The sequence below is a fragment of the Solenopsis invicta genome, chromosome 7 (assembly GCF_016802725.1).
Source record: "Solenopsis invicta isolate M01_SB chromosome 7, UNIL_Sinv_3.0, whole genome shotgun sequence".
NCBI lineage: Eukaryota > Metazoa > Arthropoda > Insecta > Hymenoptera > Formicidae > Solenopsis > Solenopsis invicta.
This window is the reverse complement of record NC_052670.1, coordinates 10,863,894-10,878,749: the sequence shown is the minus strand read 5'-3', so window position 1 is coordinate 10,878,749 and position 14,856 is coordinate 10,863,894. Positions and strand designations below refer to the sequence as shown.

At 27.4% G+C, this 14,856-nt stretch overlaps 1 protein-coding gene and 1 long non-coding RNA gene across 5 annotated transcripts; both read right to left on the bottom strand.

Annotated features, from left to right (window-relative positions):
• Positions 1-524: 524 nt before the first annotated feature.
• LOC105202402 (poly(A) RNA polymerase gld-2 homolog A) lies at positions 525-8,716 on the bottom strand. Of its 4 annotated transcripts, none has more exons than XM_026134089.2 (10): positions 8,407-8,716; positions 7,584-7,969; positions 5,617-5,795; positions 5,224-5,504; positions 4,918-5,086; positions 4,654-4,797; positions 4,417-4,545; positions 4,149-4,335; positions 3,962-4,077; positions 525-742 (listed from the first exon to the last, which is right to left on the bottom strand). In XM_026134089.2, exons 1-10 carry the CDS (start codon positions 8,590-8,592, stop codon positions 540-542), a joined length of 1,980 nt encoding a protein of 659 aa, XP_025989874.2. In that variant the 5' UTR covers positions 8,593-8,716; the 3' UTR covers positions 525-539. The 4 variants fall into 4 exon arrangements, with proteins under 4 accessions (XP_025989874.2, XP_025989877.2, XP_025989878.2 ...); XM_026134092.2 differs by having other exon boundaries at positions 5,692-5,795; XM_026134093.2 differs by having other exon boundaries at positions 7,584-7,965; positions 8,407-8,520.
• Positions 8,717-8,836: 120 nt separating this feature from the next.
• Positions 8,837-12,030, bottom strand: LOC120356840. Its single transcript, XR_005575195.1, has 2 exons — positions 11,664-12,030; positions 8,837-9,433 (listed from the first exon to the last, which is right to left on the bottom strand). It is a non-coding gene; the product is annotated as an uncharacterized LOC120356840 (long non-coding RNA).
• Between the last annotated feature and the right edge of the window lie 2,826 nt (positions 12,031-14,856).

The window sequence follows — 14,856 nt, the reverse complement described above, 5'->3', positions numbered from 1 at the left end:
AAAATAACTCGCTTATTTACAATTTTTTCACCTCTTCCGATAGCTATGTTTAACATAAAGATATTAAGGATATTCGTAAATTAAATAAAAATTCGTTTTCTTGTATGTACCTCTAGTTATGTAACTAACGGATAGCTATTCTTCACATTATTTTCGACACAAAATGTATATATTATATATATTAAAATTTAATTTTTCTCAATTTCTTTACTTCTAGATGATCTTTTATCCAAGCAGAGAGATGTTTTACAAGGAATACGGCAATTTCTAATAAAATTCTAAAAAATTTTGTGTCAAAAATTAATAGTATGAAGAATAATAGCTATTTATTAAATGCTTATAATAAAGATTTTAGTGAAAAAAATAAATTTTTATAGCTATTTGGCTGATATCTTCATGTGGAAAATAGTTATCGATAGGTGTGAAGAAATCATACATGAAATAATGATATAAAAAAAATCTAGTTTCTCATTTTTCATATTTATTATCGAGAATTACCTAGTGTCGATTTCAATGTCTACTTGTGTTGTTCATTTCTACTAATTTTCTATTAATTTTTTGTCGAAAATATAAATTTTTATTTTCTTAGTAAATCTCAGCAATTTGAAATTAATTTCCCGTAAACAATTCATATCATTTAGATTTTGTATCTTTATTGATACAGAGGATTTATCAAAGATATTGAGACTTGGCAGCAGTATGCTCGTCTTGACTCGCGAGATCGCTGGTATCGCAAGTATATCTGTACAGACATCAGAATAATTGTAAATTGCAAAAGTTAATATTACAATATAAATCAAATATCTAATTCTTCCAAACTTATAACGGATAACTGTAAACATCAATCGATTTCTATTAGGAGAAAATAGAACAGAATATAATACACGTTATATATGTGTAAACGCATTGCATTTATTTAACAAGAAATTATCGAAATTACAAAAGGTTGTTTTTATTTTATAAATTTAGAAGATCGTTAACTTCGACACAGAAATATACTGCTGCGAATTTTTCTAAGTGACACAAATTTGATACTTGCGAATTGAACTATTACAAATATTTTTTTTTTTTACTTATATAATATGGGAAGTTAAATTAGGCACTTAGAAAAATATTTCATACAGCGTAATATACTATGAAGATATGTCAATTATCATATCAAATTTGAGATTTTAATCTTTTCATTAGCCAGAGGAGTATTGCAAATCACATACACATGAGGCAAATTACATGTATACCACTTTATATCTCACGTTTATTTTGCAAACTAACAGATGTTACCCGTTGCTTTATTTATGTAGATTTGAAAAGTTGAAGTAAATGCAATAATAATTTACTTATTATACTGCAGACACAATTTTATTTTTTATATATTATTTTTAAGAACCATTACATAGTGTTCCATTTTTTGAAGAAAGACTAATCAGTAGAAAACTGTTAATAAAAAAATGGAAATAGTTTATCTCCCTTCGACAAATAAAGAAAAGCATCAAGCTGAAGTGTTTCTTCTAATAAGAATTACTATATAAGAAATAATTATTGTTAATGAAAAATTGTCGCCTTTTAATTTTAATGTTACTTGTATCCGATAGTAATGATAAGAAAAATTCAGAAAATAATTTTATCTTGATAATTTTTAAACAAACGTCTTTTAATAAAGTTGATGCCAAATTAGCAAAAATGCATGTAAATGAGTGACAATTATTAATCAATGAGAAAGGAAATATTTATCAGAAAATAAAGAAATTTTACTGAAAAATAAAGATCACATACGTTCATTTATATCGAGAAGCTTACTTGTAGTTTTCGATTTTCAACAAATTAAAAATCTTTATTTTAGTTTTTACACATGTATATATTATCAATTTATGTCCCGATTCAGGATTAAATTATAATTCATCCTGCTGACATAGACATATTTTTGTCAATTTTTTAGGACAGTTACTGAAATTTAGAAAATTATTATTAATCCTTTTAAAAGAAACACAGTCTTTCTAACCATTACACCAGTCATCCATTGACTTTATATCTGAACAATATTATAAACGTAAATAATTGTTTCAAATTTGTAACTTTTTTTTATTTTTAGCAAGTCTTTACCTTTTTTTTGGATTTTTAATATTTTGCAAAAGATAATACTAAATGTTTATATATTTTCTATAATTCTACGCTCATGTGTACTTTTTCATTTTTTTTTAGAAATAATAACTAAAAAAATAAGTATACTATTTCTTTTATTTTTATTTTTATGCGTAATATAGTAGAATGTTATTTTAATATCGAATGTTTGTTTTTATGGCAATTTATAGTTTGAAACATTTTTAACTTAAATTATTTTTTTTGCATCTCAATAATTATTTTGTAACATCACAGATAAAATTTCATTATTTTATGCTATTCTTTAAAGTTTCTTGTTTTACATAGTTAATAAATGATTATACACACTAGCGACATAAGATTATGTTAACGATAATTACGATAGCCACACATCTAAGGCTATACATTTGTATTCATTAATATCAAATGAAAAGTTTATGTGAGATACTAAGTAATATACATTTTAAAAATCACATTAAATAATTTTAAACAGTCATTACTTAACAATTACTATGCTGTAATCGTGCAGCTATTTATTTATCTATAAAGAAATTGACTAGAATGCTAAAAAATATTTCATTTTGATATAAAAAAATCAGATACGCCTATATTATTCTTGCCCCAAACTTTAACACTGCTATATATGCAATATTTGATTTATATTAAAACTACAATTAATTAGACTTGCTTAGACATCTCTCTCTTCTTTCTTTCTTTTTCTCCCTCTCTTCTTTAACTAAGTAATGCTTCGCGATTAGATAATTAAATAGTTACACGATTGCAGAATAGTAATCACTTATTATATCAAAATTATTCAATGTGATTTTCCCAATAAATACATTGTATATATTGCTCATTATTTCACATAAATGCTCCGTTTAATATTAATGAATCTAAATGTAACGCCTTCTGGGCTATCGTAATTACCGTTAACATAATTTCTGCTACGTGGTATTATACAATCAATTATTAAACATATTTTAAATTAAGAAATTAAAGGGAGTGACAAATAATAAACTTTCGTCTATGTTAAAAAATAATCAGACACAAAAAATAATCATTAACATAATTAAAAATGTTTCAAACTATAAATTACTAGTTATTAAAAAAAAAACAAGCATCTGATGTTAAAATAACATCCTACAGCATCACGAGTATAAGTTTTTTCATTTAACACCTCACGACTACCTCGTTAAAAATTTACATAGATCTAAGCAAGCCTAACTCATTGTAGTTTTAATATAAATCACAAACTTTATTGCATATATTGCAATTTTAAAATGTGATAAAATGTTGTGATGTATATAAGAATGTTATACATCTGATTTTTTTATATCAGAATGAAATACTTTTTCGCACGTTAGTAAATGCAGATAGCAACATTTCTTTCAAGATGTTACATGTACAGTTAGTAATAAATTACGTACATATTACTAACTATATATGTAACATCCTGATTGTGCATTTGTGATTTCAAAATCCTTCAAAAAGGAAAAGTTGGATCTTAAACAGAGGACACATTTGTACCTTGCAAATATTATTAATTATTTAAACATAAAACTTAATATCACAAGGTACTAAATACGTCACTTAAGACGATCTTATCATTCTTCGTCACTTATCATTAGCCCCCATTCAGTACCAATCATCACTAGACGCATCTCTTGAAACACATCACTTAAACTATATCTTTGCTTCAGTCTTGTATATGTAATATTTAATATGAATATAATTTTAGAGAACATGTCCGGATCATAGACAGATCTAGCTGTGTTAGTCAAATCAAATGGCTCTATAATGTGTAGATAAGTGTCATGAGAAGTAATATCTTCAAGTCAATTCTACATAAAGAATATTAATTTACCTTCAATACACAAATATTTCCATTGATAAGGATCATTTTTGGACGATTGCACCATACGACACTCCTCTTTAGGTATTTTGCTTGCTAAACGTACAGATATCGCGTATTGGCTGAAACTAATTTAACGATACAAATTAAATATCGTTTATCGATCAAAAATTATATGTTTATATTCGAAGTTACTTACTCAAACTCAACGTAATATTTGAAAAATTCAAATAATAATTCCCCAAGGGATTGATGGTTCTTAGGTAAACGATTGGATGAAATGTTCAAATCCTCATGAATATTGATATTGTAAATATCCGCGTCCGGCCTAAATTTATTTACAAACATTGAATGCAAGCATGGCAGAACGGGAGGATTGGTACCACCTATAAAAATAACACTCATATTTTAATATTTCGAAACCACTTGGCGCGCCAAAGAAAAGCTAAAAGTTGCAGCATACGTACATTGTAAGAAATGTATAACCATAAGGACTAGAGAGTAACTAGACAATGTTCTACATTTTGGATTATTAATGTTATGCCATTGAGCCCAAAGTTTAACGACAAGTGCTAATGGTTTTACTCTCCAATCAACTATAAAAAATATTTAAAAAATGATTTATAAAATATTTTTTCAATACATGCAATATCCACATGTATTTTCAACACACGCAGAGACAAAAGTTTATTTATTAAACTTACGTTTTGAATAACAGTATAGCAGATGCGTATTCCTAATGCCGACAGAATTGTTGCAATTCATATCGACTTTGAATTTTCGTGCTGCATCAAAGAATGTTATAATAGGTACTTTTGCATGTATAATTTCGAGTTGTTCAACGAAATCTAGATATGTTAAAATTCAAAACAAATTAAAATTATTATTAAAAGATATAATAATAGATCGTATATATAAATATGTTGAAGTTTTTAAGAACTGTTTTAATATACACGAATCTTACACACCATTTTGTTTAAGATGCTTTAGCACTTCCATTAAATGTTCTATAGCTATACATCTAACATCCATTTCTTTGTGTTTCACTAAAAGACATATGTCAACGTCGCTATCATTTGAACCAAAGCCATTCATTGTTGAACCGACCACAAATACACAATAGTTTGGATGTAAAGTCTAAAACATTATTTTTTTAATACATAAAATGAATAAGTAATAAATATAAAATTAGTCTGTTATTCCAAATTTTTTTTTTCAAACATATCTTGGCAATATTTCACCTTGCTATGTTAAGTCTCATTTTTATATTTTACCTTAACGTATGTGTTAAGATGTTTCCATAGCATCATTTTCTTCTTATAAGTTGCTTCGGTTTGTTGATGTGTAATAAATTTACGCCAAATTTGTTCGGACAGATCATCCCATGATGATCCAGCAACGAGATTGTTTGGTGTAGAAGTTAATTGTACTAAATGAGATCTAGCAAGAAATCTATCAGGAGCTGCAATACTTCCAGGAAACATGTCATAATTCGATACTACAGAATATTTACGATTTCGTGGAAATCTTTGTGTTGATGCATTTTCATTTTTGCCTGAAAATGAATAATTTAAAACCAATCATTTTCTAGTATATTACAATTTTAATAAAATTGTATGCATATATAATAATTTATTAATATATGTTGAGACAAGAAAAGAGCTTGCCTGACAAGTATCTTCTTCTGTTCTGATAATTTTGTATGTGTAATCTTGGAGTAGAATTGGTAGTATCATAATTACCATTGGGCCGTTGAATTGGATAAAATTGATGTGCACTCGAAATTAAGTCGTTTGCTGTATTATTATATCCTCTATTATTTGGATGTACTTTATGATGTTTCTTGCTAAAAATTCAATTAGTTAATGATTTAAATATATACATGTACATGTGAATGTATATATATTTACACGCGCATATATTGTGTATTCCACTTGTTTATTTAATGTTTCTCTTTAAATTACAAAGATTTTATACTTTCTTATTTCCACTTTTATCTATTAGTTTGCCTTATAATTTTTTTCTATTTTATTTACCAAATTTCTCTAATTCTTTTCTGCTCCCTCTCATTTCCCCTTATATTGTTAATAATACATGTTTAACATAAATTTCATTGAAAAAAAAAACATTAATCGGGAAAACAAGTGTCAAACTGCTCGTATTTTTTAAAATATAAAGGAAGCAGATCAAATAAACGAGCAAAAACTGTGATGTAAGTTTAAGATGTTTATTTATAAGAAGTATTAGAATGCGACGGAACGTTCTTTCGACCTTACTTACTGGTCCCCATCAACTGTCTGTTACTCACATTTCACGTATAAAAATTCATATATTATTTACAGTATAAACATTGGTTAATAAGGTTGATTTTCACAAATATTTTATACAATTATTATCTTATAATATAATACTATTATGAAACTACATAATATTATCTTATAACAATCCTTAATAAGCAATGTATATGATAAGAGTAAATGTATTGAAAATATAATAAAAAATACTATCACAAATATATCGGAATCAAAGAAATAAAATCCGGTAAATAATGTAGAAAGATGTCAGTCAATAAATGTGTAACCAATTCGTTTCCTCTCGAGAATGTTAAGTCTTGAATTTAAAATGTTAAATGAATTTTAAAGTATCCTGGATTTATTTCTTTAAAATCTGACTTTTTTTAAATATCTGTTGTCTTAATGTAAATATACTAAGTCCAAAAATTTGTTTGTCTACAGAAAAATTGACGTAAAACTGGTTGTATGTTTCTCATTAAGACTCATAATATAAAAAGAAATTTAGTCACTTACTGTAAGTTATATAGGTATGAAAAAAGGAAAATATATAAGGAAAGGATAAACCAACACACTAGTAAATAATCGTTCATCTCGTACTAAAATTTTAAATCTAAGTGAGCGGAGTGGTATACTCAGATCAACATCCAACACATAAATGATTTCTCTGAAAGACCTTGGCAAGTCTCTCGAGAATACCAAAATAAGCCCAAATAGAAAGTTAAAATATTGTGTTTTTACATGAGTCTTGCGTTAAAAACAATAAAATTGCAAAAAAATGGATCCATATTTTAAAGAAACAAATTTTGTACATTTTAAAACGTTTGGCATTTTAAGATTTAATACATTCTCAGAAGGAAACAAGAAATTGGATACATATTTTATTAACTGACTACTTTCTATACCAGTTACCAAATTTTATTTAATATATTTTTTATTTTATATTTCAAATATTATTTATTCTTATCACATAAATTTCTAATTACCATTGCTTATTAAGGATTAATATATTATGAGATAATAATATATAATCTTACAATATAATATTATATTGACATAACTATTGTATAAAGTATTTGTAACAAATATCAATCTTGTTAAGCTGTTTTTAAAACTTAAATAATATAATAAATTTTTATACACAAAATTCAGGTATAAAAATAACAGACGGCTAATGAGAACTAAATAAGTAACGTTTCGTCGCATTTTAATATTTATTATAAACAAACATCTTAAACCTATCAATCATCATCACAGTTTTTCTCGTTTATTTGGCCTGCTTCTTTTCTTATATTAATCTGAAAATCAGATAACAAATGGTTCTAAAAATATATACTAATTACTTTAGCCATTGTCCTCTTACTGAACTCGTGGAATCTCGTTCATCTGAAGACTCTGTTAAACTATTGTCAACGTAATGTTTGTTCGGTGTTGGCGAACGGGAACTAAATCCACTATCACTATTATATGCCTCATACTTTGAGAAATTCCTATTTGAACTCCGTCTGCTATTTCTGTTATTCCAATTTGGTTTCTTTGTCGAATTAGCATTTGTAGGCTTGAAATTAAAGTTTGTAAATGGTATAATTGATGAGTGGTTGGATGTATTTATGCGTCTTTCCCAATTTAAATTAGATGAATTATTATTTGATTGCATGTATTCTATACGTCGTAATGATGATGGTACGTCGACTTTTATTAATTGTAGTAAATCCAGTGGAGATCCTGTCTACAAGAATATTATTTGTATATTCTAGCAAAGAATAAAGTTATGTAATATTATGTAATTAAGAAGCATTCATAAATAAATGAAAAAATCGTCATATTTAATGTATTAATGCACATGTATAACATAAAATTCAAACTTGATATTTGTTAACAAAGTTTGAATTACATTACCAAACAGTATGTAAATTAAATTTTTAAACAATATTAAATTCTTATATAAACTTGTAACTAAGCTGTTATCTGCTATATTTATATGAGTCCCATTATTATATACTACACACATACATTTTGAGAAAGTATAAAATATATTTAATGAATAAAAGATGCTAATATGTATAATTTAATTATACATTAAAATATATGTTAGTATATTAGAATACATTAAAACATATGTTAGTACAAATTTAAATTAATTCCGAAAGATTATTTAACATGTACCTGTATCGTACGATGTCTATTATGTCCAGAGATATTCGGACCATATTGTGGAAAATCAGATTGATGCAATGCATTCACACCATTAATATGTAGATTATGAGTTTGTGCCGGTGGACATTGTCCACTTGTTTGGTGTCCTCCCATTATGTGCACCATCATTTGTGATGGAAATACAGAATGATACATAGTCAAAACTGGTATACAAAATATTAAATCTCGCCTCTAGATTGACGTTCTTAATGTTGCAATATATTGCACTTAATAGCACTCATAGATATTTGTGACAATTAGTAAGGCACACAGTGTTATTATTATTATTATTAAATGTATCTTGCAATAATCGATATTTCATCAAATAAATGTTTTTTTACATGTACACTTAGAAAAGCTTCAAGCTTTTTGTTTTAATTTTCTTTCTTTTATCTTTATATATTTTTTTATCTTTTTAGTGCAGTTTTGCAAGATATTATATTGTATCTTTTGAGATTTTACAATGTAAATCTAAAATTCAACAAGATCATAATTCAGCTACAAGGAGACGAGACTGTATGGTAATGAAATTGGGAATTCAGAAATGATGAGACACTACAATTAACTCTGTCTATCCCTTGTCACAGAATTTATAAATATATATAAATATATATGTATGTGAAATATACAGAGTTGCAAAAACAAATTTTAATGTAAATTAATGACTACACTTAGCGAACAATAATTTCACGCTCACATGACTTAGCATTCTATTAGAGAAAAACATTCATATGAGGCAAATAAAAATAGCCTGTATGATTTTAATCAACTGTTATTAAACTGATTAATCTCAAAATTGAGTTACTTATATTAATTTTACATATATAACTTTGCCTGTGCAAGATGTACGCTTTTCTAAAGCTTAGTTTCCAAACGTTTTCGTCATTTCAGATTTAACGTGTCTTCATTTCATTTATCTTTCTTTCTCTCTCTCTCTCTCTCTCTTTCAGAGTTTTAAATCATATAAGATACGATTTGTTTATTTTATCACAATCTCCTGAAAGAAAAACAGTATGATAAACAATTTTGTAATATACTATTCTGTGAAAACTCATTTATTGAGAAAATTATTAAGAAAAAAGCATAAATTGTAATAGAATTATCATGTACAAAATTGTTAAAATAAGTTATCAAATATTTATTTTTACTATGTAATACTATTTTATATTATTTTTGTAATAAATTTGTTAAAATATAAGATAATTACAATATTAAAGTGAATTGTTACAGAATATTAGACAATTAAAATACACATTTTATAGAGACAGAACCATATATATTATATTAAATGGAATGTTAGGAATGGAACCAGAAGACATATAAATAAATGTAAAAGTTAATAAGCAAAATTTATTTTAATCATATACATACTTTTCAAATCTTCTAAAAAATCTTATAAATACAATTAGTATATTAGTACATTAGTATAACTAATATAATACAAATATACACTTTCTGAAGTTTGTTACATAAAGCAAATGTTTATTACAGGATGGAATAGTCTGTAAATTTTGCATCATGCAATAAACATTTAAAATAATTTTTAATATAATCTAAGGATTCTCTCTCCAAACACGCATATAAGTAAATACAAAATAAATACAAAAATAAAAAATAAATATAAAAATAAACAAATTTATTCTAATTCTACATGTACAAGTTTCCTAAGAACATTATATAAATACAAACACAAGGATATTCGCTTCGTAGCATAAATTTTGAAAAATGTTAGTTATAAATTTTTTCCTGAGTTTTTTTAAACTAACATATTTTATATATTTCCGTAAGCATAAATCTACTCGAAAAAAATTGCTCTCGTCTAGTATCTCTTTTATTATAAATATATTTTATGTATTATAGGATTTTTTTAAATCCAATTTATGTAGATCAATTCCTTTTTCTTTAATAAGCGCCCAATTTTTATATGGCAATATTTTATATTAATAATCAATAATCAAAAGAATCTTATAAGAATTGTTTAAAAATGTTATGTGACAAACCCACAATACACATACATACATATATGTATGTTTATATTTGCTTGCATGCATAAATTTTATAATTAATAAATTCAAGTTTTTTGCAAAAACCTTAACTTTTTTTAAAATATTAATCTACACAGGATTAGCACATAAAAAAGTGTGACAATTAATATGTACATGCTTATATACTTAAAAAAAAAGTATTAATAACAATAATTAATAAATTCTTTATAAAGTTATTTGTGGGAATCTTAATTTTTCATAAAATGCTAATCTGCAAAAATTTAGTAATCTATAAAAAGACTTAAGAGTAACAAAAATAGAACAGATAATTGTAATGAAGATTCAAAAGAATTTACCTTTTATTGTAAATTCTTGAATGTAAAAAGAATTCCTTTTTTTGCACTTATAAAAGAGCTTAGAATTAATAATGTAAAAGTGAATTCTTTTTAAATTCTCTTAAGAGTATTTTTAGAATTGAAAAAAGTATTTAATGATTTGGAAATTCAAATAGAATTTTTTTTCTTTGTTCTCTAATCTAAAATATACATGTATTTAAACAATTCTCTTTGTTCTCTAAGATATACATGTATTTAAACAATAATTGGTATATTTCTTGTTGTCCTCGCTTTTATAATAATTTTAAAATAATTGCTTTCGTTAAAATATGTTTATAAAATGAATATAACAATATTGGTGATTTAAGATACAGCAATAAAAAAAAATAATGATAAAAGTACTAAAACGAGGGACAATTTTTCGGGAGTAAATTCGATTACGTCGAAATACATGAAATACATGAAAAGTGCGCATTTTAAGAGGCGAGAAGAAGAATGATCCCACGACGAACATTCATTTACCACACTAGATTTATCACGATTTGCAGATAATGTCCACAATCAGCGTCTACTTTCTGCATAAATCTGTTTACGAAGACATTGCGCACCGGTAAAATGTCAATAAACAATGCTTGCAATCGTACGAATACCTTCGCGAAGAACACGCACGTTCCACAGCATTCCATTAGAAACTACCTGCTCAAATAGACATGTGTACATACATAGCGAAACCGTGCCGTTGCGCTGTGTACACAAGTACGCGAATACGGAATATTTTCCGATTTCGATAATACAATGCGGGAGGGGAGTTGCGAGAGAATGGCACAAGATCAGGGTAACAGAAACGAGGGCACAAGAACAGAAAATAGCATCGTACATAAAAATATAAAGCAAGGAAGGGGAATACCTGGCCATGGTCGCCATGTTGCCCTTATCTGACCCTTGAACGAACGGAAAATTTGCGGAAAAAAACTACCTTCCAACTCTGCACCAGATTGTACACACGGTGCGTTCGATACGCGATCGAAGACGCAATCGCGAGAGACTGTTTATCGTGATCGCGATCACTCAATATCTCAACTGATAGCTGGATCCTGCCGAGAGCGTGCGTCCTGCCGACGATGGGTGCCTGCGACGATACACACTTCGCACGCCCGTGCCCGTAGCTAGTTGGCTACCAACACAAATCGTCGCAGCAACAAATCTCGTTAGACGTTTAAATTTTCAAATCTTCGAAGTAATGGATGGTCCCTCGTCTCGCACGCTTGAAGACTCGACCACGAGGCGGCATTGGCGACAGTGTGATGAATGTGGGCACGAAGCATGAATGTTATGTAGGGTCGATCTCATCACTCACTGCACTTTCGACTAGCTTAACTGGTCAATTAAATTTTAACAAATAGCCTGCAAACTTAAAACTGATTGTATCATTTTGTTTTTCTTTTCTATTTTCTTCAAATTACAATTTATTGATTTGTGTAAAATTTAAAACTTTAAATTAATAATAAAATATTTATAAATTAATTCTTATTTCAAGACCTTAAGTATATATTATAGTGTCCTAAAATGTTAATACAGCTTTGTAATTGGTTAATGACATTTTAAAATAGTACTTAAGATAGTCTTAAATATAAGAATCGCATTATGAATACCGGTTTAAGTATTTCTTTTTACTTAGAATTAATAAAATTAATAAAAAATTAATTAATAACAGATTAAGTTAAAAATAATTAGTTTTAATTATTTAATTGTTATTTATTGTATATGCTTGTTGTCTTTAAAATGTTCTCTGATAACCGGCTCCGAGAAAGTTAATGACGTCTTATGTTCTATTTTAATTGATTAGAATATATGGCGTCATTAAGTTTATTGCACAATAAAAAGCACAAGCAACAGGAACCAAGAACAACGGGCAATAGATTTCGCAACTTTTCTTGGTTTGCAGACATTTTTTACAGCTTCTGTAATAATGGATTTAAAAAATCTGAAGCGCAAATTTAAAATAAATTTATTTCTAGACATTTCAATTTATTTTCGTTTACAGGGTCCCCAGCAAACAAAAATAATTTCAAATGAATTGAAAATTGCAATTCATTTTAATTTAGTCAAGTTTGTGCTTTAGAATCCCAGAGTATTTTCAAATTCAAATTAATTGAACTTAATTGAAATACGAAATACGTATGCTATATTCATCATTTTGAACTCGTATGGATTCACATTCGCATTATATCATTTTTGGATTTAAATGAATTTGATAAAGTGCGAATTTGTTTCGAAAATGTCGAAATAAATTCATTATTTCAATTCATTTTCGTTTGCTGCATAAGTCAAGAAACACTATAAACAAATAAGTTATATTGTATATGTTTCATATAACGTATTTGTTCTATTTACATTTAATATTTCTTGCGAAAACTGAATTCTAAAATTTTAATTCTTATTCCTAATATTTAATATTCTCCACTGTGACCTAAGCCAGAGAGGAACCTGAGAGCGGCCACGGCGGCCTTTTTCCTATAACGCTTCGAAACTCCCGTACACTAGTGACGCACATCTATTCTGGTCAGAATAGGAACTACGTGTCACATCCATTTTGCAACCCACCGTTAAAAACATGATGTGTGGATGTTAGCACGGACAACAACCCACATCCATCTCTCGAGAAATGGATGTAGGTTGTTGTCCGTGCTAACATCTATTTTGCTGCAAATAAAATCTGACGCGTATCGCGTATGTTACATCCAGAACAGGGGTCGAGAATGTGCACAAATGATTAATTACGTCTACTTTCGCGTAATTTTTTATTTATTATAATCTGAATTATTTACATTAACATTGATATTAATACATATCAATACGTTTATGCCCATATTTTGCACAATCATATTTTTACTTAAAAAAGATGTTTAATAGAGAGAATTTGGTTCTTTAATAAAGAAACATTCATTTTACGCAGTACTTAAAAAATAATTGTAATTAACATCGCATCATATGATGAAGAAGAAATAAATGTCTTTCCACGAATAAATATACCATCTTTTTATTTTTACATAATTCTTTATTATTTAAATGTCTTCAAATTATGCTTTTGAAAAAATTAGCTTTTTTAATTTTTTAAAATCTTGACGCAACTCTCTCTCTCTCTCACTCTTTCTCTCTTTCTTTTTTAACGTGATTGTCCTTTAATTGTTTAGGCCTTCAGTTAGAGAGAGAAAGCATCGCGGTGATAGACATGGAGCAAGCGGCGATGTTATCTCTATGGATACCCTCCTCTTCACTCCCCTCTCGACAATTCTCGTTTTCCATGCTACGTTTAGGCCGTAAAATTCAGAAAGAGGATTTCGGTCGATTTCTACGCAGGGACGTAGAGAGACTAGAAAGCGCCCACTCTTTTTTTATTATGTTACAATGGCATATACATGCATACGCATGATTTACAAATGACAATACGCGCGATTAATATGGCACAATAAATAATAATGATAATAATAATAATAATAATAATAATGTAATAAAAATCAATGAAATATATGGATACTTGAGTATTATTTTTATTCTCTAACTTACAAACGTGAAGATTATTGATCTGATTTTAATACAACCTTTCAACAGTTTTTACAAAATATCACGTAAAGATTAATCAAAACTTTACAAAAAAAATTAATTAAGAATTATATAATAATATACGATATAAGGTATTAAAGTGTTAATCAGTAAAGTAACGGATTTTAATCAAATTCTTCTCGATATTAATCGATGGCAATTGTGGAAATGATGAAAATGGGATGGCAATGGGATGGAAATATTGGAATGAATGCAATGATGTTAATGGAATGGCAATAATGGAAATGATGACAATGACAATATATATAGCCTGACGGCAATGACGGCAATGGTGGAAATGATGGCAATTATGACAATGTTCTCGATGTTAATGATGGCAATGGAATGGCAATATGGAAATGGAATCGCATAATGGAATGAATGCAATGATGGAAATGTTATCAAAAAGATGGCAATGATGGCAATAATAAAAATGGTGGCAATGTCGGCAGTGGCGGCAATGGCGTAATAATAATGGCAATGATGAAAATGGGATG